The following is a 26,134-nucleotide window of genomic DNA, read 5'->3' on the forward strand; positions in this document are numbered from 1 at the left end:
ACTTTTAGATCAGATCAGATTAATTTGTTATCATATACACAAGGGTGCAATGAAACTTCTAGTGTGCATGAAGCTCAAAGAGTATTTGAATAAATATAACAATAAATATGAAACTGCACTATGGTGCCAGGTGCAATCTGAAGTGATATAAAATATTAAAATGTAATACTGAAATAATTGAATGAGGTAGAGTTAAGAGCATGTTGGAACGCCTCTGGGAAGAGAATGTGAAAGGGGAAATTGGTTTAGGAGACTGCGAGCCAAGGAAGAAGTTGTTACTTAAGTCTGGATGTGGGCTTTCAAGCTCCTGTATCTTCTCCCAAGCTAGAAAAGCCAAAAATGAATGGCCAAAGTGGCAGTATCCCTGACCATAATTCCTTGCTTCCAGATACAATGCACCATGGAGATGGACTTAGTGGTAGGAAGTGAGGAGTCCGGTGATGGATTAGTCTGAGGCCACTATGCTGCAGGTACAGGCACCAAGAGCAGGGCAGTTGCCATGCCAGGCTGAGGCACATCCTGTCAAATACTTTCTATAGCACATCTGCAGAGTTTCAAGAAAATTCTTGTGGACATGCCAAATCTTCTCAGATGCTAATGTATTTTGTTGATAAAGAGACCAGATTGCTAGTTACAGTGCCCTCCATAATGTTTGGGACAAAGACCCATCATTTATTTATTTGCCTCTGCATTCCACAATTTGAGATTTGTAATAGAAAAAATGTGGTTAAGGTGGCTGAGCACTTCAACTCCCCCTCCCATTCCCAGTCTGACCTCTCTGTCATGGGCCTCCTCCTGTGCCATAGTGAGTCCCACCGGAAATTGGAGGAACAGCACCTCATATTTCGCCTAGGCAGCTTGCAGCCAGTGGTATGAACATTGACTTCTCCAACTTTAGATAGTTCCTCTGTCCCTCTCTTCCCCTCCCCTTCCCAGATCTCCCACTGTCTTCCTGTCTCCACCTATATCCTTCCTTTGTCCTGCCCCCCTGACATCAGTCTGAAGAAGGGTCTCGACCCGAAACGTCGCCCATTCCTTCTCTCCTGTGATGCTGCCTGACCTGCTGAGTTACTCCAGCATTTTGTGAATAAATACCTTCTACATGTGGTTAAAGTGCACATTGTCAGATTTTAATAATGGTCATTTTTATACATTTTGGTTTCACCATGTAGAAATTACTGCTGTGCTTATGCATAATCCCCCCATTTCAGGGCACCATAATGTTTGGGTGACATGGCTTCACGTGTGTTTGTAATTGCTCAGGTGTGTTTAATCGCCTCCTTAATGCAGGTATAAGAGAACTCTCAGCACATAGTCTTTCTTCCAGTCTTTCCATCACCTTTGGAAACTTTTATTGCTATTTAACAACACGAGGACCAAAGTTATGCCAATGAAAGTCAAAGAATCCATTATAAGACTGAGAAACAAGAATAAAAATATTAGAGACATTCAGCCAAACCTTAGGCTTACCAAAATCTACTGTTTGGAACATCATTAAGAAGAAAGAGAGCACTGGTGAGCTTACTAATCGCAAAGGAATTGGCAGGCCAAGGAAGACCTCTACAGCTGATGACAGAAGAATTCTCTCTATAGCAAAGAAAAATCCACAAACATCTGTCCGACAGATCAGAAACACTTTTAAGGAGTCAGGTGTGGATTTGTCAATGACCACTTTCCGCAGAAGACTTCATGAACAGAAATACAGAGGTTACACTGCAAGATGCAAACCATTGGTTAGCCGCAAAAATAGGATGGCCAGATTACAGTTTGTCAAGAAGTACTTAAAAGAGCAACCACAGTTCTGGAAAAAGGTCTTGTGGACAGATGAGACGAAAATTAATTTATGTCAGAGTGATGGCAAGAGCAAAGTATGGAGTAGAGAAAGAATTGCCCAAGATCCAAAGCATACCACCTCATCTGTGAAACACGGCGGTGGGGGTGTTATGGCCTGGGCATGCATGGCTGCTGAAGGTACTGGCTCACATCTTCATTGATGATACAACTGCTGATGGAAATAGCAAAATGAATTCTGAAGTGTGTAGACACATCCTATCTGCTCAAGTTCAAACAAATGCCTCAAAACTCATTGGCCGGTGGTTCATTCGACAGCAAGACAATGATCCTAAACATACTGCGAAAGCAACAAAGGAGTTTTTCAAAGCTAAAAAATGGTCAATTTTTGAGTGGCCAAGTCAATCACCTGATCTGAACCTAACTGAGCATGCCTTTTATATGCTGAAGAGAAAACTGAAGGGGACTAGCCCCCAAAACAAGCATAAGATAAAGATGGCTGCAATACAGGCCTGGCAGAGCATCACCAGAGAAGACACCCAGCAACTGGTGATGTCCATGAATCATAGACTTCAAGCAGTCATTGCATGCAAAGGATATGCAACAAAATAATAAACATGACTACTTTCATTTACATTACATTGCTGTGTCCCAAACATTATGGTGCCCTGAAATGTACAAACACTGCTGTAATTTCTACATGGTGAAAGCAAAATGTATAAAAATGGCCTAGATTAAAATCTGACAATGCGCACTTTAACCACGTGTGATTCTTTCTATTACAAATCTTAAATTGTGGCGTACAGAGGCAAATAAATAAATGATGGGTCTTTGTCCCAAACATTATGGAGGGTACATGGATGCCCAAAAACTTGAAATTATCAGCCATCTCTACGGTGAGACCATGGTTAGGTTGAAGCCCCACCACCATTCTTCAGGTCACAACTGATTTTTTCATCTTGCTGAAATTAAGGACTAGGTCATTGTCCTTATATCGAGTCACAAAGTTCTTAACCTCTGTTGTATTCCATCTCACCAATGTTATTGATCCGGCCGAAGACGATGGTATCATCGGCAAACTTAAACTGTTTGTTTGGGCCACACAGTCATGGCTGTACAGGGAGTAGAACATGGGGCTGAGCACACACACAGAGGAACACGAGTGTTGAGGGTTTGAATGAAGCAGTGGTCAGGAGTGTTAACAATCTGCATGGGCAGGAGATATGCTATTGGTGTTTGGGGAATAATTGCTCCCAAAGTTTGAAATCACTGGTGATGGCGAACAGGATATCAGGGTTTGCTGTCAAGAGAATTGACCACTGAGTATGATTTGTCTAATGTCACCTTGGCATTGACTTAGAGTGGAATGTAGAACGCGGACAGAATGTTATAGAGGCGAGCCCCTCAGCGGATAAAATTACAGCATTTTATGATAATGTATTCCAGGTCAGGGAAGCAAAATTAAGCTAACATTGTCACATCAGTGCACCATGAAGCAGTCATCAAAAAGCAGACCCTACTATCTTTGCCCTTGCCTGAGGATATATATAGTAAATGGAGAAATCTACAGGATATATAGCAGAGTCAGGCTAGTCAAGGATGAGGCATGTTTCAGTGAAACAAAGAATACAGTGGTCCCTGATTTTCCTTTGAAAGAGCAACCTTGTTCTAAGCTGTTCAAGTTTGTTCTCAAAATATTAAACGTTAGCTGGAAGTGTCCTGGGGATTCAGAGGTGTGGAACTGACATCCCCATTGTTTCGGCTGCAACTGGAGCCTCCCCCCCGCTTGACTGCCATGCTTCTGTACTCACAGCTGTGCCGGCAGCATTGGGTCTAATAAAGATCAGAGAACTGCTTTACATTAGCAACGATTGTCAGAAGACTTTTAGCACTGGAAAGGAAAGAAGTTCTTGAGGTGGAAATACTGGAAGTACTCTTGGGAAAAGGGAAGTGGATCTGATTGAAATGACTGTTACAAAGAATGGGGAGGGACACAAAGGCCCAAATTTGGCTAACATTGAGGTGGAGGATGGTATACACAAAATGCTGGAGTAACTCAGCGGGACAGGCTGCATCTCTGGAGAGAAGGAATGGGTGACGTTTGGTACTGTAAAGCAGCAACTCTTCTGCTGCGCCACCGTGCCTCACTTGTTGTCAGAGTGAGGCCCAGCGCTAATTGGAGGAACAGCACCTCATATTTCACTTGGGTAGCTTGCACTGCAGCATTATGAACATTGATATCTCTAACTTCAAGTAGCCTTGCTTTCCCTCACTCTCCATCCCCTTTCCCTTCCCAGTTCTCCTACCAGTCTTACTGTCTCTGACTACATTTTATCTCTGTGCCGCCCAATCCCCTGACATCAGTCTGAAGAAGGGTCTCGAACTGAAAAGTCACCCATTCCTTCTCTCCTGAGATGCTGCCTGTCCCGCTGAGTTACTCCAGCATTTTGTGTCTCCCTTCGATTTAAACCAGCATCTGCAGTTCTTTCCTACACATTGAGGTAGAGGATGTTGGCTTAGCACCATTGTTACTAAGCTCTCTGTCTCCTTCCTGTACTTCATCTCGTTATTACTCTTGGGTTCTGTGAAATAAACTGGCATTTTGCAATGTATGACTACAGGAGAGTTTTCAGAATGTATAGCTGCATTTATGTATATAACATATTGCCAATTAGACAGCAAGAAAAAAGGGCAAGATCAACAGTCTATAAGTACTATTTGTAATGTTTCATGTACCACCTATAGTATTGGTTCAGTTCAGTTTAGTTTATTGTCACGTGTACTGAGGTAAATTGAAACGCTTTTGTTGCATGCTAACCAGTCAGCAGAAAGGCAATACATGATTACAATCGAGCCATTCACAGTCAGTGGAAAGGCAATACATGATTACAATCGAGCCATTCACAGAGGACAGATAGCACAGTTAAAGTAAGACATGTTGCTGCAGCAGTAGAGATTTAAAAGCGTGGAGCAATTGTAATGTGTGATTACAGATCTGTTTCCGTGACTAGCACACAAATCATTGCCTGGGTTGGGCGCCATCTTGGATCACGTATTGGTTTATTATTACTTTCTACAGTGCATCAGTAGAAATTGGTAAAAGTCAATGGAGACATGGCAAATTTCCTTCTCCTGAGGAAGTAGCTTTCCTGGCAGTTACATCAGTAATTGGACCAGGACAAATTGTTGGTGATATTTACACTTAGGTACTTGGAAGTTTTCAACTTTGTCACTTCAAGCTTTCAACATATCAGCCTGAACACCATTGATGTAGATTGGGGCATGTACGACAACCAGCTTGCTGAAGTTGATGACTAGTTCCTTCATTTTGCTAACATTGAGGAAGAGGTTGATGTTTTAAATTTGCTTTCTCTTTTCAGTACTATGTCTCATCATTGTTCAAAATCTGGCTCACTATGGAGGTGTTATCTTCTACCTTGTAAAGGTAACTAGAGCAGAATTTAGCCACACAATCATGAGTGCAAAGGCAATATAGTAAGGGGCTGAGAACGCAACCTTGCAAGGCACCACCTGGAGGATTTTACTGCCTATCCTCACGGATTGCAGTCTGTGGGTCAAGATATCAAGGATTCAGTTCCAGAGGTGGGTGCTGAGTCACACATTGAGGCATTTGGAGGCGAGTTTAGTTTACCTGCAGATGAGTTTACTTACAGCAAACTTTGTGTTGGCTCAATTGATCTTTTAAGAAATATTGGATTAGAAGTTGTACTGTACTTGGAAAATAATGTTTACATTAAAGAAACCACAAAGGGAAATCTATCTGAAGGATAATGGAAGAATCTCACCCCTCATCAGTTGCCAATTAAGATCAGACTCCCCATAACTAGTGTCAGACAGGCATCAACCCACCTGGAAAGACCTGCTTCAATTTATCAGGACCTTGTATGTGCAGAAGAGTTTTGCACAATTAACATCAAATATGTTTTTCATTGCTATAAATTATTGTGCAAACCAGATGACCTACACACATATCAATACTATATTCATGATATGCTAAGCATACATTTCTCAATATTTTTCAAGCATTAAAAATAAACTTTTTTTCCCCTAAAATTTGATTGTACAGCATACAAAAAAACGCTAGGTTATACTGAAATTTCCAAAGCTATTTTCTGTAACTTTTGATGGGTCAAATACCACATCAGGCTAGAAGCTACCAGTCCACTCTGTTAAAACCTGTAAATCTCCTTTGCCACATCACTGTATGCATTAGATGAATAGAAAACAGCAGTAGTGTACCAACCATAATTTGTGGATTAAACTTCAAACAAATCAACTATTTCCAGCACTTTAGTAATTTACAATCTCATTGCCCTACACTAGGATAAAGAAATGCCTGGAGCAGATAATAGGCACCATGTGTTTTGTCTTTATTTTATTTTAGTTTAGGTCAGAGATACAGCGAGGAAACAGGCCCTTCGACCCACCGACTGGTGATATCTGCACACTAGCACTATCCTACACGCTGGGGACAATTTACAATTTTACCGAAGCCAATTAACCTACAAACCTGTACGTCTTTGGAGTGTGGGAAGAAACCGGAGCTCCAAGGGAAAAACGCAGGTCACAGGGAGAACATACAAACTCCATACAGACAGCACCCGTAGTCAGGATCAAACCCAGGTCTAAGGCAGTAACTCTACCGCTGCACCACCGTGCGCCTCCCTTGTCTAAAGCTGCCGCCGATATTATCAGCTTCTTGAGAAATGAAATATGACAAACGGGAAGTTTGTATATATGGGAAGTAAATTAGAAAAACAAAATCGTTCCATTAGCGTTGACTTTTTAAGGCAGCTGCAGAGCTGTTTTCCAAGCGATGATAATGTTTGTGCTGACTCGACTGACAAATGCACATTTCCATCATGGGTCATATAAGTGGCTCTGGACTTTGTTATCCAGCAAGAAAGCTTCCTGTTTAATTTTCCTTCCTTGCCTGCTAAGATTATTTTAACTTCCTGACACTTCGGCACAGGAAAATTGAAGCTTTCACTTTTATAAATATTCAGCTTTTTTTCAAAGCATAATGAACATACCTTTCCTGCTGCATGGTGCAAGGCAACCTTTGAACGGACATTTTATATGTAGAAGTCTGTTTATGACTAACTCTAAAAAACATCGAAATGCATAATGATAACGTTGATAGGTGACAAAATACGCAATACTTCTTGTACTCGTACAAACTGAATATATTGCTACTTTTAAAAAGGGAGCTAAAAATGACCCATGTTTTGGAGACCTTCAATACAGCAGATTCCACAGTTGATTTATGCCAACATGAGTGTTCCAAAATTTTAGAGATACAGAAAATTATATTCTGATTGCATAGTTCTGCATTAGTGCTCAGCTTTATTAAATAAAAATCCAACAATCAGTTGGAGAATAGGCAGAACTTCCTGCTGGGAATTGCAATTTAGATTTCAAAAGAAGCTACATTTTTCAAGAGTATCATGTTATGTTGCTCAAAGCAACAAAGCCGCTCGCATGCAATGACTTGTTCTGTTGTCAAACAACCACCTACTTTGCTTTTTGAAGAAATCTACAAACAGTAATGCCACAAAAGACCAGCGACTGATTTTTTTGTTGTATTCCTTTTGGGAGAGTTCTCTGGAAATAATGGTGCAAGATCTGATTAATTCTCTGAATGATTCCGTTACTGAACATGATTGGCATGGTCTCTGTATCTTTTGGGAATTTGGTACCTCGGGGCACCCTGGACCGCACCCTCACCTATCGTGAACACCCTCACCCATCGTGAAGAGGGTGGCTGATAAACTGAAAGCAAGGGTCAACATCATCAGGAAACTTGCAGACAACAGCTGCGGATCCAATGCACACACACTCTGTACCGCAAGCTTAGCCCTAGTCTACTCAATAGCCGAGTTTTGCTCAAAAGTTTAGGCTAATAGCTGCCACACCAAATGAGTTAACACTGTCCTTAACTCTGCAATGCGGGTCATCACAGGGACGCTTAAGTCAACACCTTTGCAGTGGCTCCCTGTTCTCTCTCACATCGCCCCTCCCAGCATACGCAGAAGGGAGCGGATGTTCCCATCCATGCTAACTTGAACAATCTGCCCAACATGCGCTTGAAGTCCCACAAACCCTTCTGGTCTTCAGCCAAATCCCTGGAAAACGTTGACCCCAAGACTGAGTGGCGCAGAGCCTGGAAAGATGCCAACACCAACAATGGAGAGGTCATCACAGACCCCACAGTGAAACCACCAGGATTTGACCTCCATCGCAAGCAATGGCTAACCCTGAACAGGATTCGCACCCTCCATACAAGAACAGCCCATCACCTGCACAAGTGGGGGCTGACAGACAGCGCTGCTTGCGACTGCGGATATCCAGACCAGACCATCCCACTCATCGTGAATGGCTGCTCACTGAGGCGTTTCCCTGGTGGCATCAAGGCCATCCAACTGATGCTGCCCTGGCCTGGATGTCTACCTGTGACCTACAACATTAGGCTGTGCACGCCAAAAGCAAGAAGAAGAAGAAGACTTAAGCATAGATGGCAAAATTCACCATCTTCTCCAGACCATCAGTGCAGCCTTTAATTGCCTGAGGAAAAAAGTATTTGAAGGTTAAGACGTCAAACCCAGCTCAAAGCTCTTGATCTAATGGATCAATCAGTCACCCTGCATCGAGAAAGCTTTTGAAACATGAACTAACTGCAGGAGAGACCTCAAAATATTGGAGGGAAACCACCTATGTTGACGCTGCAAATTCCTCCAAGATGACTGGCAGGGTCATCAGACTACTGCTGCCATCCTCTCCCAGGCTAAGCCTTAAATTAGGTCCTGTCTGCATTCATTCAGCTGCGATAGGCAGCTCACATTGTTCACATGTTCTCTGCAAGACTCTCAAAACAGACATTTTATTCAAAATTCTGATGTAGTAAGAGATTGCTCTATGTAGTTGTAATTCTTGTTATAATCGCTTGAAGTATTTGCCAAAGGGCTATACATATTGTGCTACTGGCACTGGAATAACGATGAAAATGTTGACAAAAAAAATCTGGTGCATAAACTTAAAATTGTTATGAATTAAGTAGATTTTGAAATTTAAAAGACTTTAAAGGAGCTTTGGGAAGCAGCAAAACACCCCAATCAGAAATGCATCTCCACAGTTACACTTAATTCCCTACTTTATTTTGCAGGTTGACAAGAATTGCTGAAACATAAATACTGACAATAAAATGTTTTTGTTTTGCACCACTATGTACAACTATGTACCACAATGTATTAACGTTCTGCATCACACACATTTCATTTAATTTCAACAACATAAAGGCAATTTCTTAAAAGTCATAAAAAGGTCAACAGTTTGGAGGAGACATGAAGTGGGTGGTGGCTAATGAAGAATATCTGTGACATTTCACACTGTTAGTGAGAATGATGACATAATGTTATTGGACTAGTTATCCAGAGAGGTAAGCTAATGATCAGAAAGCACAAGTTCAAATACTATCATGGCAGTTTTGGGAGTGGGTTTAAAATAAGTTGATTAGATTTAGGTTGTATTTGACGGTATTTATATACATCATTATCTGATCCAATCATATCAGATACAACTAGACATAATTACAATTAAGTCAAATATAAATACAATAGAGCAAAGTGGAAGATAGAGAGTGAAGAATATAGTTCTCAGCATTGTAACACACCAGTTCCATCGACAATGTCCAATGTCTGCAATGGGGTTGAGGTGAATCGGACAGTCTAGCTTATGGAAGGACCATTCTGAAGCCTGATAACAGAGGGGAAGAAACTTCCCCTGTGCCTGGTGTGGCACACCTTCAAGCTTCTGTACCTTGTGCTGGGCGGGAGCAAGGAGAAGAAGGAATGACTGGGGTGGGACAAGTCTTTGATTATGTTGGCTGCTTTTATGAGGCAGTGTAAAATGTAGTTAGGGTCAATAATGATTAACTAATCTGAAGTTAAAAGCTAGTTTTAATACAAGGACATGATATTTCCAGGTTGTTACAAAAATCCATCTGGTACAATAAGGTCCATGAGGCAAAGAAACCTACTGTGACTTCAGATCTGCAGCAAAGTGATTGAACATGCAAACACAACTTAAGAGGGAGCAGCAGGAACAGGGGTTTAGGCTCCTTTCATCTGCCCAGCTATTTAATGAGATCATGCTCCTACCCCGGTAACTCTCCCACTCATGGAACAGTTGGCACTGTAGAAAAACTATCTGTTCTCATCTTTCCTTTGTGGAAGCTGTTTCTCCACACTGCCCAACCATTTCTAATAAGGTTCCCTTCCCCTACGGCAGTAGTAGCCAAAGTTACCAGAGTTTACCACGAGGAGATGGAACCATGGTTACAAAGTTATAGGTCACCGTGTCTCATTGGAATCAGCTGAACCACAGACATACCCTCTTGCTGCACTACCATCCTCTGATATTGCCCAAAACCACTCAGTTTTACTGAACCCCAATAAACAATTTAAAGAGGCTGCTAGCTGCCTAATTCCTTCTCAGAGTAAATAGGAATGGATGTAACTAATCCAGCCTTACTAGTGAAATGAACATCCATGTACCACTTTTAAAGTTATTGGTGCCTTATTTGCTGATTATTTCACAAAAAAATCCAGCCAAAATTAGGTTTAAATTTAGGTTTAGATTCATTATTGTCATGTGTACTGAGTTAGTGAAAAGCTTTATTTTGCATGCTACACAATCAAATCAGATATTACTATACATAAACACAATCAAGCCAACCTCAAGTACAATAGGTAGAGCAAAAGGGAAGATACAGAGTGCAGAATATAATTCTCAGCATTGTAGAGCATCAGTTCCATAGACAAAGTCCAATGTCCACAATGAGGTCGAGAAGAATTGGACCAGCTATGGAAAGACTGTTCAGAAGCCTGATAACAGAGGAGAAGAGGCTGTTGTGTAGGAAGGAACTGCAGATGCTGGTTTAGACCGAAGATGGACGCAAAATGCTGGAGTTTCAGGTGGAGAGCCAAAAAGTGTCTCCACCCAAAACGTCACCCATTCCTTCTTTCCAGAGATGCTGCCTGTCCTGCTGAGTTACTCCAGCATTTTGTGTCTATCTTCAGAAGAAGCTGTTTCTGAGTCTGGTGGTGTGTGCTTTCAAGCTTCTATATCTTCTACCAGACAGGAACAGGGAGAATAAAGAATGATATTGGTGGGAAAGGTCTTTTTGAGTCATAGAGTGATACAGTGTGGAAACAGGCCCTTCAGCCCATTTTGCCCACACCGGCCACCATGTCCCAGCTACACTCGTCCCACCTGCCTGCCCTTGGTCCATATCCCTCCAAACCTGTCCTATCCATGTACCTGTCTAACTGTTTCTTAAACATTGGGATAGTCCCAGCCACAACTACCTCATCTGGCAGCTTGTTCCATACACCACCACCCTTTGTGTGAAAAAGTTACCCCTCAGATTCCCATTAAAAAATTTCCCCTTCACCTTGAACCTGTGTCCTCTGGTCCTCAATTCCCATACTCAGGGCAAGAGAATCTGTGCATCTACCCAATCTATTCCTCTCATAATTTTGTACACCTTTATAAGATCAGCCCTCATCCTCCTGCGTTCCAAGGAGTAGAGACCCAGCCTACTCAACCTCTCCCTGTAGCTCACATCCTCTAGTCCTGGCAACATCCTCGTAAATCTTCTCTGAACTCTTTCAAGCTTGACAGTATATTTCCTATAACATGGTGCCCAGAACTGAACACAATATTCTAAATGCGTTGGAGATGTCTCACCAACGTCTTATACAACTGCAACATGACTTTCCAACTTCTATACTCTATACTCTGACTGATGAGGCCAATGTGCCAAAAGCTTTTTTGACCACCTTTGATTATGTTGGCTGCTTTCCTGAGGCAGGGTGAAGTTAGACGGAGTCAATGATCGGGAATCTGGTCTGTGTGATGGACTGGATTACATTCACAACTCTCTGCAATTTCTTGTGTTTTGGGGCGGAGCTGTTCCCAAACCAAATTGTGATGCACATGACAGCTTGCTTTCGATGGTGCATCTATAGAAGTTTGTTAGAGTCATCAGAGACATGCCAAATTTCCTCAGTCTCCTGACAAAGTAAATGCCTTGGTGTGTCTTCCAGGCTGTCGCTTCAAAGTGGTTGGTCCACAACAGCTCGTTGGTAATATTTACATCAAGGAACTTGAAGCTCTCAACCATTTGCAAATTATCTTTTTCTAAATTGAACCCTACACTTTCAAACAAGGTGCTTCAATCAATCACAAGACGGAAAAAAACCATGTGCCAATTGTGATTTAATGGTTAGAATCTATCCTTATGTTTACTTCTACTTATGACTGGATGAAGACTGACTGAATATTTCACATTAGATGCAGGAAAACCATGTAAAGCAGGTCCTTGATTCCCAACATATTCTGTAACTGAGTAAGGCTTTATATTGGGAGCGGGCATGTGACCTTTGGATAAATTTGTAAATTAATTATGTTTCTACACTTGCACAAAACTACTAAATACCTGTTACTTTAATTGTTTAAAAAGTTGATTTGCAAATTTAGGGATAGCACGTAGCATTTAGCCAAATTTATTGTAAGTCAAAGATAAAAATCTGTGTCTGGTACCATGTGTCTGGTATGTTCAGAAAAAGGTTATTATAATCATTACAGTGTTATTTTCATATTTTTCATATTTCAGATACAGCGCGGAAACAGGCCTTTTCGGCCCACCAAGTCCGCGCCGCCCAGCGATCCCCGCACATTAACACTATCCTACACACACTAGGGACAATTTTTACATTTACCCAGTCAATTAACCTACATACCTGTACGTCTCAAACATTTATGCAATAAAGATATTTACCTTCATTTTCTTGGATGTTCTTTGGTAAAGCCGCATGAAGTGATGACGAGTGCTTCTTTATGAAATTACTTTGGAGTTTATTGTAGACTAAATCCATCCTCCCATCGTCTCGGAGTGCCAACTGTGGCAACTTGCAGCTATAATGATATTATAGTATTTCTTTACTAAATTATTATCTTTTATCATCCAATAACATGACATTGATAACATAGCTATCTAGAGTACAATGGTTTTTAGTGGTCGGCTTTAAACAAAAGAATTCTGGTTACTATGCCATCCTGTTCTCAAATCTGGCCAGCAATTGAAAAAAAATGGTTTAATTCATAGATTTATATGAAAGTACAGCACAGGAACAGGTCCTTTGACCTACAATGCCAAGAGCAATGCTTATTTGTCTGTACATAATCCATATTCCTTAGTTCCTTGTATATCCTTGTGCCTATCAAAAAGTCTCTTAATTTCTATTATCATATCTGACTCTACCACCACCCCAAGCAGCACATTCCAGGTACTCACCATTCTCTGTGTAAAAAACCTTTGCCACACATCTCCTTTAATTAATGTTATATTTTGGTCATCAGAATAAACACTTTTCACAGAACACAGAATAAAGATTTTCACTGTATCTCGGTACTTGTGATTATAAATTAAAATTAACAGAAACACATCGGCTTTGAGAATGGCCCTGTAGTGGTTATGTTACTTTACAGCAATCCAATAATCTGGTAAAACTGAATTCAAATCACATAAGGAAATTAAACGTTCTTGGTAAAATCTCAGTACCACTTTCCTGCATTACCATATCCTCAGACTCTCTTGGGACCTTAAAATCTATTGATTTTCAGCTTGAATAGAAAGTGTGAAAGAATCTTATCCCTCTCGGGTAAAGTATTCCAAAGATTCCGTTCCACTTGATTAAAAAAATCTTCTTATCTCTCCCCTGAGTCACTAACACCTGATTCCTTGTTCTAGACATACCTGTCAGAGGAAGCATCATCTTTATATTTATTCTTCCAAGTCCCTTTAAGATTTTGCATATTTCCATGCGATCATTCTTCCAAATGCTTAAGCTAGATTGCCAAACCTTGCATAATATGACAATTCCACCTTTCCAGGAATCAATCTGGTGCACTTTGGTTGCACTCCAACTATTATATGTACGGTAAAACTCCATTAATCTAGCATACTCAGGAATTTGGTGGTGCCAGATTAACAGATTTTTCCGGGATATTGGATGTTATTCCTATTACTATTTCAACACACTTGTGATTCATTTAAAAAAAAAATGTTATACAGTCACATAACAATTTTCAGTGAATATGGCAAGGTCATAAGTAATAGGAGCAGAATTAGGCCATTTAGCCCATTGTCTACTCCGGCATTTAACCATGGCTGATCTATCTCTTCCTCCTAACCCTATTCTCCTGCCTTCTCCCCATAACCCCTGACACCCATACTAATCAACAATCCATCTATCTCTGCCTTAAAAATATCCATTGACTTGGCCTCCTCAGCCTTCTGTGGCAATGAATTCCATAGATTCACCACCATCTGACTGAAGAAATTCCTCCTTATCTCCTTGCTAAAGGAACATCCTTTAATTCTGAGGCTATGACATCTGGTCTTTGACTCTACCACTAGTGGAAACATCCTCTCCACTTCCACGCTATCCATGCCTTTAACTATTTGGTAAGTTTAAATAAGGTCCCCCCTCATCCTTCTAAACTCCAGTGAGTCCAAGCCCAGTGCCGTCAAACGCTCATCATATGTTAACCCATTCGTTCCTGGGATCATTCTTGTAAACCTCCTCTGGTACATCTCCAGAGCCAGCATATCCTTCCTTAGATATGCAGCCCAAAATTGTTCAAAATACTCCATAAACGGTCTGACCAGCGCCTTATAGAGCCTCAGTAAACTTAAAGAGAGTATAGGAAACAAGGACCCAGTAAATTTCAAGGGAGTATGGGAACCATGGCTCCAGTGTGTTAAAAGGAGTGTCTAGTGTTTATCCACATTATACTGCATCTGCCATGCATCTGCCCATTCACCCAACCTATCCTGCAGCCTCATAGCATCCTCATCGCAGCTCACACTGCCACCCAACTTTGTGTCATCTGCAAACTTGATGCCACATTTAATTCCCTCGCCTAAATCGTTAATATATATTGTAAATAACTGGGGTCCCAGCACCGAGCCTTGCGGCACCTCACTAGTCACTGCCTGCTATTGTGAAAAGGACCCATTAATTCCTACTCTTTGCTTTCTGTCTGCCAACCAGTTCTCTATCCATGTCAATACCCTACACCCAATACCCTGTGCTCTAATTTTGCACACTAATCTCTTGTGTGGGACCTTGTCAAAGGCTTTTTGAAAGTCCAGATACACCACATCCACTGGCTCTCCCTTATCCATTCTACTTGGTACATCCTCAAAAAATTCCATATGATTAGTCAAGCATGAATTCCCCTTCATAAATCAATGCTGACTTTGACCAATCCTGTCACTGCTTTTCAAATGCGCTGCTATAACATATTTAATAATCAACTCAAGCATCTTCCCCACTACCAATGTAAGGCTAACTTGTCCATAATTCCCCATTTTCTCTCTCACTCCTTTCTTAAAAAGTGGTGTTACATTGGCTACCCTCCAGTCCACAGGAACTGATTCAGAGTGGAGAGAACATTGGAAAATGATCACCAATGCATCCACGATTTCTCGGGCCACCTCCTTGATTACTCTGGGATGCAGACCATCAGGCCCTGGGGATTTATCTGCCTTCAGTCCCAACAGTTTACCTAACACCATTTCCTGACTAATGTGGATTCCTTTCAGTTCCTCCCTCCCACTAAATCCTCGGTCCCCTAGTATTTCTGGGAGATTGTGTCTTCCTCAGTGAAGACAGAACCAAAGTACTTGTTTAACTGTTCTGTCATTTCTTTGTTTCCCATTATAAATTCACCTATCTCTGATTATATGGGACCGATACTTGTCTGCACTAACCTTTTCCTTTTTACATATCTAAAGAAGCTTTTAGAGTCAGTTTTTACATTCCCTGCAAGCTTTCTTTCATGCTCTTCCCCCCCCCTCTTAATTAACCCCTTTGTCCTCCTCTGTTGAGTTCTAAATTTCTCCCAGTCCTCTGGTTTGCTGCTTCCTCTGGCCAATTTATGTGCCTCGTCCTTGGATTTAACACTATCCTTGATTTATCTCGTTAGCTACCTTGAGCCACGGTTGAGCCGCCTTCCCCGTTTTATTTTTTCGCCAGACAGGGATGAACAATTTTTGGAGTTCATCCATGCAGTCATTAAATCGTTGACATTGCATCTCCACCATCAATCCTTTAAGTATAAATTGCCAGTGTATCCTAGCCAATTCCTGTCTCATACCTTCAAAGTCTCCTTTCTTTAAGTTCAGGACCCTAGTCTCCAAATTAACAATGTCATCTCCTTCATAATGCAGAATTCCATCATATTATGGTCACTGTTGCCCAAGGGGCTCTGTACAACAAGATCACTAACTAATCCTTCCTCATAACACAATACCCAGTCTAGGATAGCCTGCCCTCTAGTCAGATCGACATATTGGTTTAAAAAACAATCCCGTATACATTCCAGGAAATCCTCCTCCTCAGTGCTGCTACCAATTTGGTTGGCCCAATCTATATGTAGATTAAAGTCACCCATGATAACTGCTGTACCTTTGCTACACGCATCCCTAATTTCCTGCTTGATGCTATCCCCAACCTCCCTACTGCTGTTTGGTGGTATGTATACAACTCCAACAAGCATCTTCTGCCCTTGGCTATTTCGCAGTTCTACCCATACCGATTCTACAGCATCCAAGCTGATGTCTCTCCTTGCCTTGCATTAATCTCCTCTTTAACCAGCAATGAATATTGAATACCCCTGCATGTTCAGCTCCCAGCCTTGGTCACCCTGGAGCCATGTCTCCGTAATTCCAACTATATCATATTCCTTAACTACTAACTGCAAATTCAATCCAATCAGCGAAAAAATGACATGATTACAATTAAGTTGTCCAGTGTTCAAATACAGGATTAAATGTATAACGTTCAGTGCTTTTTGAAGTCCAACAAGGGCTGTTTCCATGCTTTATAACTGAATCTCTGTGAATCTGCTAATTGAGCTAATGTATTTCACCATATTCAGCATTCTATATGTTCTGTCTGTAATTAGATAAAACAATGAATAAACCAAACCCAATGATATCTCATCAAACATATTTTACGTCAAATTGGTCTAATTTCAAACAGATAATAGTGGTGTACATGCTCAGGGATGATGTTAAGGAAGGATTGCAAGATTACAAGGGAGTTTCATTATTAGACACCCAGGGACTGCTACCAAGCTTAAGGAAGTAATCTTCTGTGAAATAGGAATTAATTGTACCTTGTAAAGGGAACTGCCAAAGCCACAAACCCTACTTCATAACCACAGCAGACAAAAATTTGCGACTGAATCCATTATTTTTGGCCATTCTTTGGATTTTGAATTTTAGTTGGAACCTGAAATCTGAACCTTTATCCTTGTATCCCATTTATCACACCAAACATTAAAGGTTCACTGTTTACCTGACATTTCGTTGAGCAATTCCATTTCTTTTAAATTCCATTTCCAGAAGTTTTGGTGTGGTGAAGAGTATAGTTCTGCACAATGCTGCAGAGTCTGGGTTATCAATTTGCATTTTCCATAAGCCTTTAATATAGTTCTCAATAGACCCTGTATTGTTATTGTTATGTGAAGTAAGATCTTGTAATTTCTCATAGTAGCTCTTGGTAAGACTTATTATTTGCTGGAAATAAAACATTCAGAAATATTAGATAATATGATACAGTTTGATGTCAGAAAAACAATGATTGCATCTGTTATCATACAAAGAATATGACTAATTTTGTATGATATGAAAAATTACTGAATTGTACAATCACTCAAAAGCTACAATTGTGAAGGCTGATTCCTCAATCCTTTGATTTTGTTATCTCAGTTATTCCAGTTAATTTGGCAAATTCCAAGACAAAACTATTTCATATTTCAAAACTAAACTTAAATGAAAGTTAGCTTCAACCAATGGCTTGAATTGGAGCTAACCACTTCCAGTGTAGGACTGCTGCTAATTCATTCACCCAATGTATAGCACAGTTAACACTAGCTGGATGAAATCTTGGAAATCAGCAAGCAGTAGGAGGTTGGCATGCTGCTTGCATTGCAGTCATCAGGTGCAGATTAACTATCAGTCAAGGCTCCCACATCCATTAATCAACATTGACTCTTTGAATATCTCCGCCAGTCACCAGCAATAACCCATATCCCATAGACAATTAAAACCAAAAACTTCTAAAGGCTGATGGTTGATATAAACTGATTATAGTCTTTGAGAAATCAGAAAGGAGTTAATGAATCATTGTCATGAAGGGAAGGAGCAATTGTGGCCAAATTTAACCAAACTGTAAATTTTAACCAAATGTAAACATTCCTGATGTGGGTATTACTCAAGTGCAAAGGCAATGACTCCTACAATTTTCAATGAACAAATTATCAATTGAATGATATTTCACCCATGCATTTGAAGTTTGTCTGGAGTTTTCACCTGCTAAATGTCTAAACCTTCAGACTCGCTGTTGGGAAGATCACATTCATTAAAGGTTGGAATTGTGCCACTTGTCATGTTAGTACGAGCAAAGGCATACAGAAGCAAAGCTTAAATGAGATTGGGGATCTCTGTTTGGGGAAATGGGTAGGATGGGGGGTGGGAGAGTGAGGGTGGGGGATGGGAGGGTAGGTGTGGGGGGTGGGTCTTCAGCTGCTTGGTCTTAAACAAAAATGGTTGTTTTGAAGATAATCTGTGTTGGGCCATTAGAGGTCTCTGCAAGCTCTCATGAAAACTATCGGGAAGGGAAGGAATTCACTTAAGAATAAAGGGTAGGCCATTTAGGACTGAGATGACGAAAAACTTTTTCACCCTTGAGAGTTGTGAATCTGTGGAATTCTCTGCCACAGAAGGGAGTGGAGGCCAATTCACTGGATGTTTTCAAGAGAGAGCTAGGTTTAGCTCTTAAGGCTAAAGGAATCAAGCGATATGGGGAAAAAAGCAGGAACGGGGTATTGATTTTAGATGATCAGCCATATTGGCCGAATGGCCTACACCTTTTTCTATGTTTCTATGTTTCCCAGGCCCATATTACAACCATCTGCTCAACTATACCATTCATCAACACCTCACTCTCCATCACTTCTCCCAACTGCTGCCTTACATCATGTTCTATCTGTCAGCACAATATCCTTTTTTGTTCATTATGTTTAAATAGTAAATGTTCTTTAATTTTTCCCAGTTGGCATGAGGTGATCGCACTTCAGGGAGTTGAACATCTAATCCACACTGACACGTCAGCACAGTACTGTGGCAGTGCCATATTTCTGATGAGAAATCTTTGTTTAGAAATTCATCCCTGCAGAAGTGTAGCCCATGCTTTCTTCTCTTCAACGGAATTGATTTTTAGAGGCGGACACAACATGTGACTAGCAAAGTGATTGTTGAGCTACTGACTGGGTAACTTTCTCGTCAATGCTTTAATATGTGTATATAAAATATATCACAGCAGTATTCAAACAGAAGCAGGACAGTCTTTCCCCTTATCCTGGGTAATAACTATCACCAAAATCAATTGAATTGGTCACTTATTTCAGTGATCTTAGTTTCCCCCGATGGTTTTTTTGTTGATCTTGGTATCGATATTGAGATTGATCTTGACGAGCTGCATATTTCCCTCCCTTGAGTGTGCCAAACAGGTTCAAAAACAATTTGGATGGTTAGACAATAGGGATTGCAGAAAATACTATATAAATGGGTGTTTTTTCTTACAAAACAATTATACTGTGCTTGGTTCTTAAAGTAATATTGTGTACCGGCATTGAAGAACTGATCTCTGATGATGCAACCATTGGTTTAGAAACTCTGCAGGAAGGTGTGGGTACTTGATGTAGCAGGTCTTTTTTTATTGCCAACCTCTGGTGGACACTTACTTTAGCCTTATTTTTCATGGAAGCAGATCTAAAAATTAAGGCAGTAAAATCACCCTTTAAAATTTGAACTCTCCATGCACAATACGTAAGATTCCTTAACAAAAGAATGACATTCTTACATTTAGCTTTTCATTTATGAAAATAATTAACAGTTGTTACTGAACCACATAAAGGTGACATGCAGACAAATGAATGAAAACCTTGGAAAGAAGCAAATTGAAGTGAAATGTTTCAGAGAGGTTTAGGATGGGAATTCCAGAGAGCTAGAAAACACTGCTATTGAGGTAATTACATTAAAGCACATCCAAGATACCTGAGTTGAAGCAGGACGATATATGAATGAATGAATATAACTTTAGTGTCATTCAAAAACTATACACCAGACAAGTGCATATTTGAACGGAATTCCCTTGCATCTGGCTCACAATGTAACACCGAATAATAAAAAGACCGAACAATATCAGAGGCCAATAGAGCTAAAAAAGATTGTTGTCTGAGGGAGGGTCAAAGATTTAGAGGCATTTGACAACAAGATTAAATTGAAATTCAAGGCACTGCATAACAAGGATCCAATGTCATAAATCAACCATTCGGTAGCTTTGGAAGTAATGTTGAAATGGGTGATGGAAAATAAACGTATGCCTGCCAGGTCTGGTATTGGAGGAGGAAGAGGGAGTGAGAGCCAGCAGATAGATGTAGGTTGTGTTGGATAAGTGATCATGTTAATGCACGAGAGATGGTGGGGAGGGGGCTGGGTGGTTCAATGTGTTTTTTTAATTGGAGATTAGAATTGGGACCTGATGATGTTTTGGGGTGGTGTGCTAGCAATAAATGATCGGGTGAATGGTTAGGAGAAAGGTTCATGCAGATTGATGCCTCCATCAACAGATCTTGGGGAATTATTAGACCCAGTTCTGGATTGATTGTTTCATTGGGAGGATGAAAGCTTGGTGGGAGATGGAGGGGAGCGATAGTGACCAGCATAACCAGGAGGGAGGTAGGGACATTTGACACGAAGAGCAAGGGCAAGTGGGAGGTAGAGCTGGGGTAATGCCTTCAGGTCCTTTAAGGTAGGGTGCAGGAGACGCCCCGGGACACAATGATGGCCGGGCGAGGAGAGGAGAGAGATATTGGTTCGCGGGAACTGCTCCAGTACTCCCAGCCGCAGGCCAACCAGACTTTAATTTTGAATTATGGTGCCAAAACACGGCAGTGCCTGCATGTGTAATATATGCAAAAAGAATTTCACTGTGCAGTTGGCAATGTGACAAATAAAGCACCATTGAACCATTGAGATTGGGGCCTGGGCTTGAAAGGAAAAACAGATTGGGTTCTTGAGTGTATTGGTGGATGAATCACTGAAAAGGGAGAAGGTTGGTATTGACATCATGGCTGTGCCAGTAGTTCTCAATGGCAGCTTCACTCTGGATGGTGTGGTCTAATTTCCAATGAAAGTTGCACAGGGAATGATCCAAATGACTGTTAGCACATTTAACTGTGCAGTAAATATTTTTTTTCAAATTTGGAGTGCTGAAAGAAACATGACATGATCTAATTTCCAGGCCAAGTTCAATCACTGCCTCGTGTGGAGGTATCCGATCCCAGCCGCAAACGCCTTTGACAACTATGGATAAGGAAACAAAATATTGGCCAGATTCGATAATTACAGATCAGTCTCTGCCTGAAACTGTCCAGGAGCGGATGTTTGGCAGATCATTTGACGTTGACTCCCTGTTCTCTTAACTGACAAATGACCATTTGGATGAGATGCTGGAGCTTTGCCATTGTCTGCGGAATCACAATACAGCATGAGTCACTGCACTCAGAAAGGAAAGAATGAAAAAAGGAAAAAATTGAGGAAAATGGATAATTAAAAAAACCCATACATTTAGCTGATGTGGAGAACAAATTAGTCATATTATTACAATGGGAAGTTTATGAAACGGTTAAATCTATTGGAGAAACTTTAACTTTGAATATATTGAAGTTTGATAGTTTTCAGGGCATGAACATGGTGAACAAGCAAAATGGGGCATGGATTCTCCTCCCCTAATAATCACCTATAAGATATGTAAAACTTACAGCTCTGTATCCATGTATAAACATTTGCTCCATAACATTAAAGGCTCATGCCAACAAATATAAATTTCTCTGCATGCCCCGGTGTGCAACAGAAACAGAAGCTATCTTTAGAAAGTATAGAATAGGACATGTACCTTGACCTGTTGCAGTATGATTAACAGTGGTGCTGAGGGTTCAGATTTTACAAGTCTTGATCTGAACTAGAGCAAATAAAAACCAGGCTTGGGATATGGGAAAATCAATGATTCCGATCAATATTGCTTCAGCAGACTAAAGGTTGTAACCCGCAAAAAGTTCAATGTTTAAAATCTGCACAGAAACAGTTCCAAGTGGAAATCCCATACAAGTTTTGTGTAAAGCCACAGGGAAGTGATTTTCTAATGTCATGTCATCTAATATGTTGTCTGCAATAGAATCATGGATCACAAGTATTTTCCATAAAATTATGCCCAAAACACGATTATATGGAATTTATTTTCTATCCATAAGATACAGAGATGCAGAAGAAATAGGAACTTTGCTGATGTGTCCCCTGCCTGAGGGAACACTTAAGACAGGAATTTCCATCTTGAACCAGTATTAGAGCAGATTGGTACTGATGGGAGAAGAGAGATAGGCTTGATATGTAGGAAGGAATTGCAGATGCTGGTTTACACCGAAGATAGACACAAAATGCTGGTGTAACTCTGCAGGCAGGCAGCATTTCTGGAGAGAAGGTATGGGTGACATACTGGGCTGAGACCCTCCTTCAGACTGAGCCGAAGAAGGGTCTCGACCCGAAACATCACCCGTTCCTTCTCCCCAGTGATAGGCTTGGTACAAGTTGCTTCCAATGACTAAATGTCTTCAGGATTACCAGAGAAGAGATTCACCAGGATGTTGCCCAAATTGAACTTTAGTTCAGGGGGAGGAGGGTGGGTTTGGAACAGGGGAAATCGGATAGGCTTGGTTTCCCTGAAGACTGTGGAGTAACCTGATAAAGGTATATAAAAAATCAGTCTGAAGAAGGGTCTCGACCCGAAACATCACCCATTCCTTCTCTTCTGAGATGCTGCCTGACCCGCTGAGTTACTCCAGCATTTTGTGATACCTTCGATTTATACCAGCATCTGCAGTTATTTTCCTATATAAAAAATGAGATACAAAGATAGAGTAGATTATTAGAAGTTTTTTATCTCATGGTGGGGGTATCAAAAACAAAAGGGGATAGGTTTACGATAAGAGGAAAGAGCTTTAAACAGGATTTGAGGGGATAGTTTCTTGCACGTGTGTAGTGGAATCAAATAGAATCACTACAGTTATGAGACATTTAGACAGCCTCTTGAATAGGCAAGTTACAGAAGATTACAGTCTTAATGCGGGCAAATGCGATTAGCATAAATGGGCAAGAAGATTGGCATGGATGTTGTATGACGAAGGGCCCCATTGCATTGCTGTGCAACTCTAAGACACCATGACCTGTGCCCCCCAGCAGTAAACTACAAAAGACTTACTTTTCAGAAGAACAATCCCAGATGAATCAGGTGACAAACGTTCTGCCAGAAACAGTGGGAACAAGACCTTTAACAGATGCAGGAGTTTGCCTTCATCTTTTGACAAAGGACAGCTCTTGGGCTGCTTACTAATCATTTTTTCAAACCACAGTTTTGCAACAGTGTCATCAATTGCCTGTTTACCACCCAAAATCCTTGCTGTGCATAGCTGTGCAAAAGAACCCTGATCTCTTTTCCATGAGAGAGCTGTGCACACACAATTTTAAAGTAAAATTCTATCATGTAGTACACAATAGAATTTGTGGCTCATAAAATCTATTTTACACGAGACAACAAGGCAGACCAATGAATGAGATTTTTAGCTCTTTCCATCAAAATTATCATAGAATACCAAAGAACATTTTGATGTGACTCCTTGAAAAACAAATGTGAATCGATATACAATAACTTAACTGAATTTAGATAGAGCTCTGTGGGCTAGTGGAATCAAGGGATATGGGGAGAGGTTGGGCACAGGTTACTGATTGTGGATGATCAGCCATGATCACAATGAATGGCGGTGCTGGCTCGAAGGGCCGAATGGTCTCCTCCTGCACCTATTTTCTATGTTTCCAAGATAATTTATTATAAACAACATATTTCGTACTATTATTTAAAGCCACGTTTTCAACAGAGACTATTTTACCTTCCTTTCCATGACAGTGTTGGCTTTATTAAGAACAAACCAGATTCTTCCTCAATATCATCCAAGGTGTTCATCAAAGTATTGGCAAGCATTGCCCTTTGCTCCTTAAATTTCAGGGTTTCTTCCTCCCAACTTTTGTTTTTCTTAAAATATTGTAAATAGATTATAGAGAACAACAAGTGAACATTACGTATAAACTATTGATTAAGACAGTTTCAATTATTAATACTTGCTCAAATATATGCCAAAAATATTTTCATAATAACTACATTTATTAAGCAGTATGTGCGTTTTCACACAATTTTGGGAGCTTTTGCACCAGCACAACTTCCTCCTTATTGATCATAATAATTCTTGAAAGTTTCTCTGGTAATGTCTCGTGAATATATTCATCTAAATTATTGGTCAATAATTTCCAAACTATGCTGTCATAATTGATGGTGTATTTTCCATGGCTACTCTCAAAGTAACAAAGGTCAAAAAGTATCTAATATTGCTGTGGTATTGATATGTCTCACTAAATAAATTATTTTTCCTTTTCATTTTTGCACTTGATCATTATTTTTTTTCTCTCTGTCATTTTGGTTTGTGCGGATGGGGACACAACATTCCTAAAGCTGGCAAACTAGTTTGTGGTAGGGAGGATAAAGAAATGGGAGAAAAGAAATGATCTAGACAGTGGATATATTACTAGTTCCACCATTTCAGAAATCATCCGCAATCAACTGCTTACTGTTTGTACATATAGGTAATAAACCAGGCAGTAATAGCATGCCCCTTGCCATGTTGGAAATTAGTGAACTGATTTGGATTTATGAACATCCTAGCAGTAACAGAATTGGGTGATTTATTGAATTCTATTTGACACCTTGTCTTCATGAGAATAAATAGGCTTTGTTAATTTGGTTCCATGATCGCCCTTGTCAACCTGCGCAGCACCTGGAAAGGGCTGCATCTCATGAGAATTGGATGGAGGTAGTACATTCTTTAAGCAAGACTGCTAACGAGAGAGGACTAGTTCAGACAGGAAGGATGAGGAATGGGGAACATAGCTATTCAGAATATCTTTGTGAATGTGGCTGGAGGGAGAGCGAAAAGGTGAGGGTGAGGAAGGAAATGCACTTGGAATAGAGATGGCAGAAGCAATGAGTGAGAAAGGCTAGATTTATCGTGATCAACTTTCTACCCTGTCGGATTGGGGGAATTCCTTCAGCAGAGGATGAAGGATCCAGTATATCATTATGTTTTTCAAAGGCATGTAGGATGGATTATAACTATCCTATTAACACCCACATTCTGTAAACTATTAAACATCATTTTGAAAAGATACTCAATTGTACAGTGATAACTGAAGAGGAAATGAATGGCATGAGGAGCAGCTCCAAAGTCGTTGAGGGCTGCATAACTTGAAATTTTTTCCAATGTGGGCAAAACTTTGTAATTGCTGGATTGTAATTCAAAGCCTGGTTTTTGGTCGGAGCAAGTCTGGTTTCCTATCACGAGCTTGAAGCAACTCATGTCTAAATTTAAGTTACAAGAGATTTGAGGACTCAACCTGCAAATTTCAAAAGAGTATTTAATGAAAACTTGTGAAAAGTGGTTTTAAAAATATAACCTGTTTTAAACAAGAGGAAAATGGACAGTGGTTATGGTTATACTGGGCGCGTAGTTTATGAGAAAAGTGAGGCGCAGCTGAAGAGAATAGGTCTGAGACAGGAGAGGCCTATCTACCATGCCTTAGATAGAAATGCTTCCAGATCAGCTGGGATTAGAGAAAATAAAGGGAGTGGTATAATATAGCCAAAGGTCTCATAACCATACTGGTGCAGTCAGCTGTTTACACTGAAGTTTGCCATTAGAACTCTTTAAGTGCACAGTTTCCATTTATAATTTTTATTCTATTTTAATCAAAATTAAATTAAAAAGCATTAAAGCTAGCACTTGTGCAGGACACATACATCAGGTGCAAATCTTTCAACCACAACAGATTGTGACAGATATGGGCAATTCATGTTAAGTGGGTTATGATAAATTACCTTTATGTACAGTTCTTTCATTCTTCTGAAGACTTCTGAGATGGGCTCTGTTGTAACAATTTGGTGCTTGATACATTTTTCTGTCTCTTTTAATGAAACATGCTGGGAATATTGTTTGACCAACTGGGTGAACCTCACCTTTTGTA

At 40.4% G+C, this 26,134-nt stretch overlaps 1 protein-coding gene across 1 annotated transcript in view; it reads right to left on the reverse strand.

Moving 5' to 3' along the window:
• Nucleotides 1-26,134, reverse strand: part of LOC144592053 (uncharacterized) — a 171,285-nt gene that overhangs the window by 2,044 nt on the left and 143,107 nt on the right. The window contains exons 15-18 of the mRNA XM_078396293.1: nt 23,953-24,095; nt 19,576-19,720; nt 17,244-17,464; nt 12,653-12,789 (exon numbers count right to left, since the gene is read on the reverse strand). Coding sequence (XP_078252419.1) covers nt 12,653-12,789; nt 17,244-17,464; nt 19,576-19,720; nt 23,953-24,095 — 646 coding nt within the window. The remainder of the gene's footprint in view (nt 1-12,652; nt 12,790-17,243; nt 17,465-19,575; nt 19,721-23,952; nt 24,096-26,134) is intronic.

Source organism: Rhinoraja longicauda, chromosome 3 (genome assembly GCF_053455715.1).
Source record: "Rhinoraja longicauda isolate Sanriku21f chromosome 3, sRhiLon1.1, whole genome shotgun sequence".
Classification (NCBI taxonomy): Eukaryota; Metazoa; Chordata; class Chondrichthyes; order Rajiformes; family Arhynchobatidae; genus Rhinoraja; species Rhinoraja longicauda.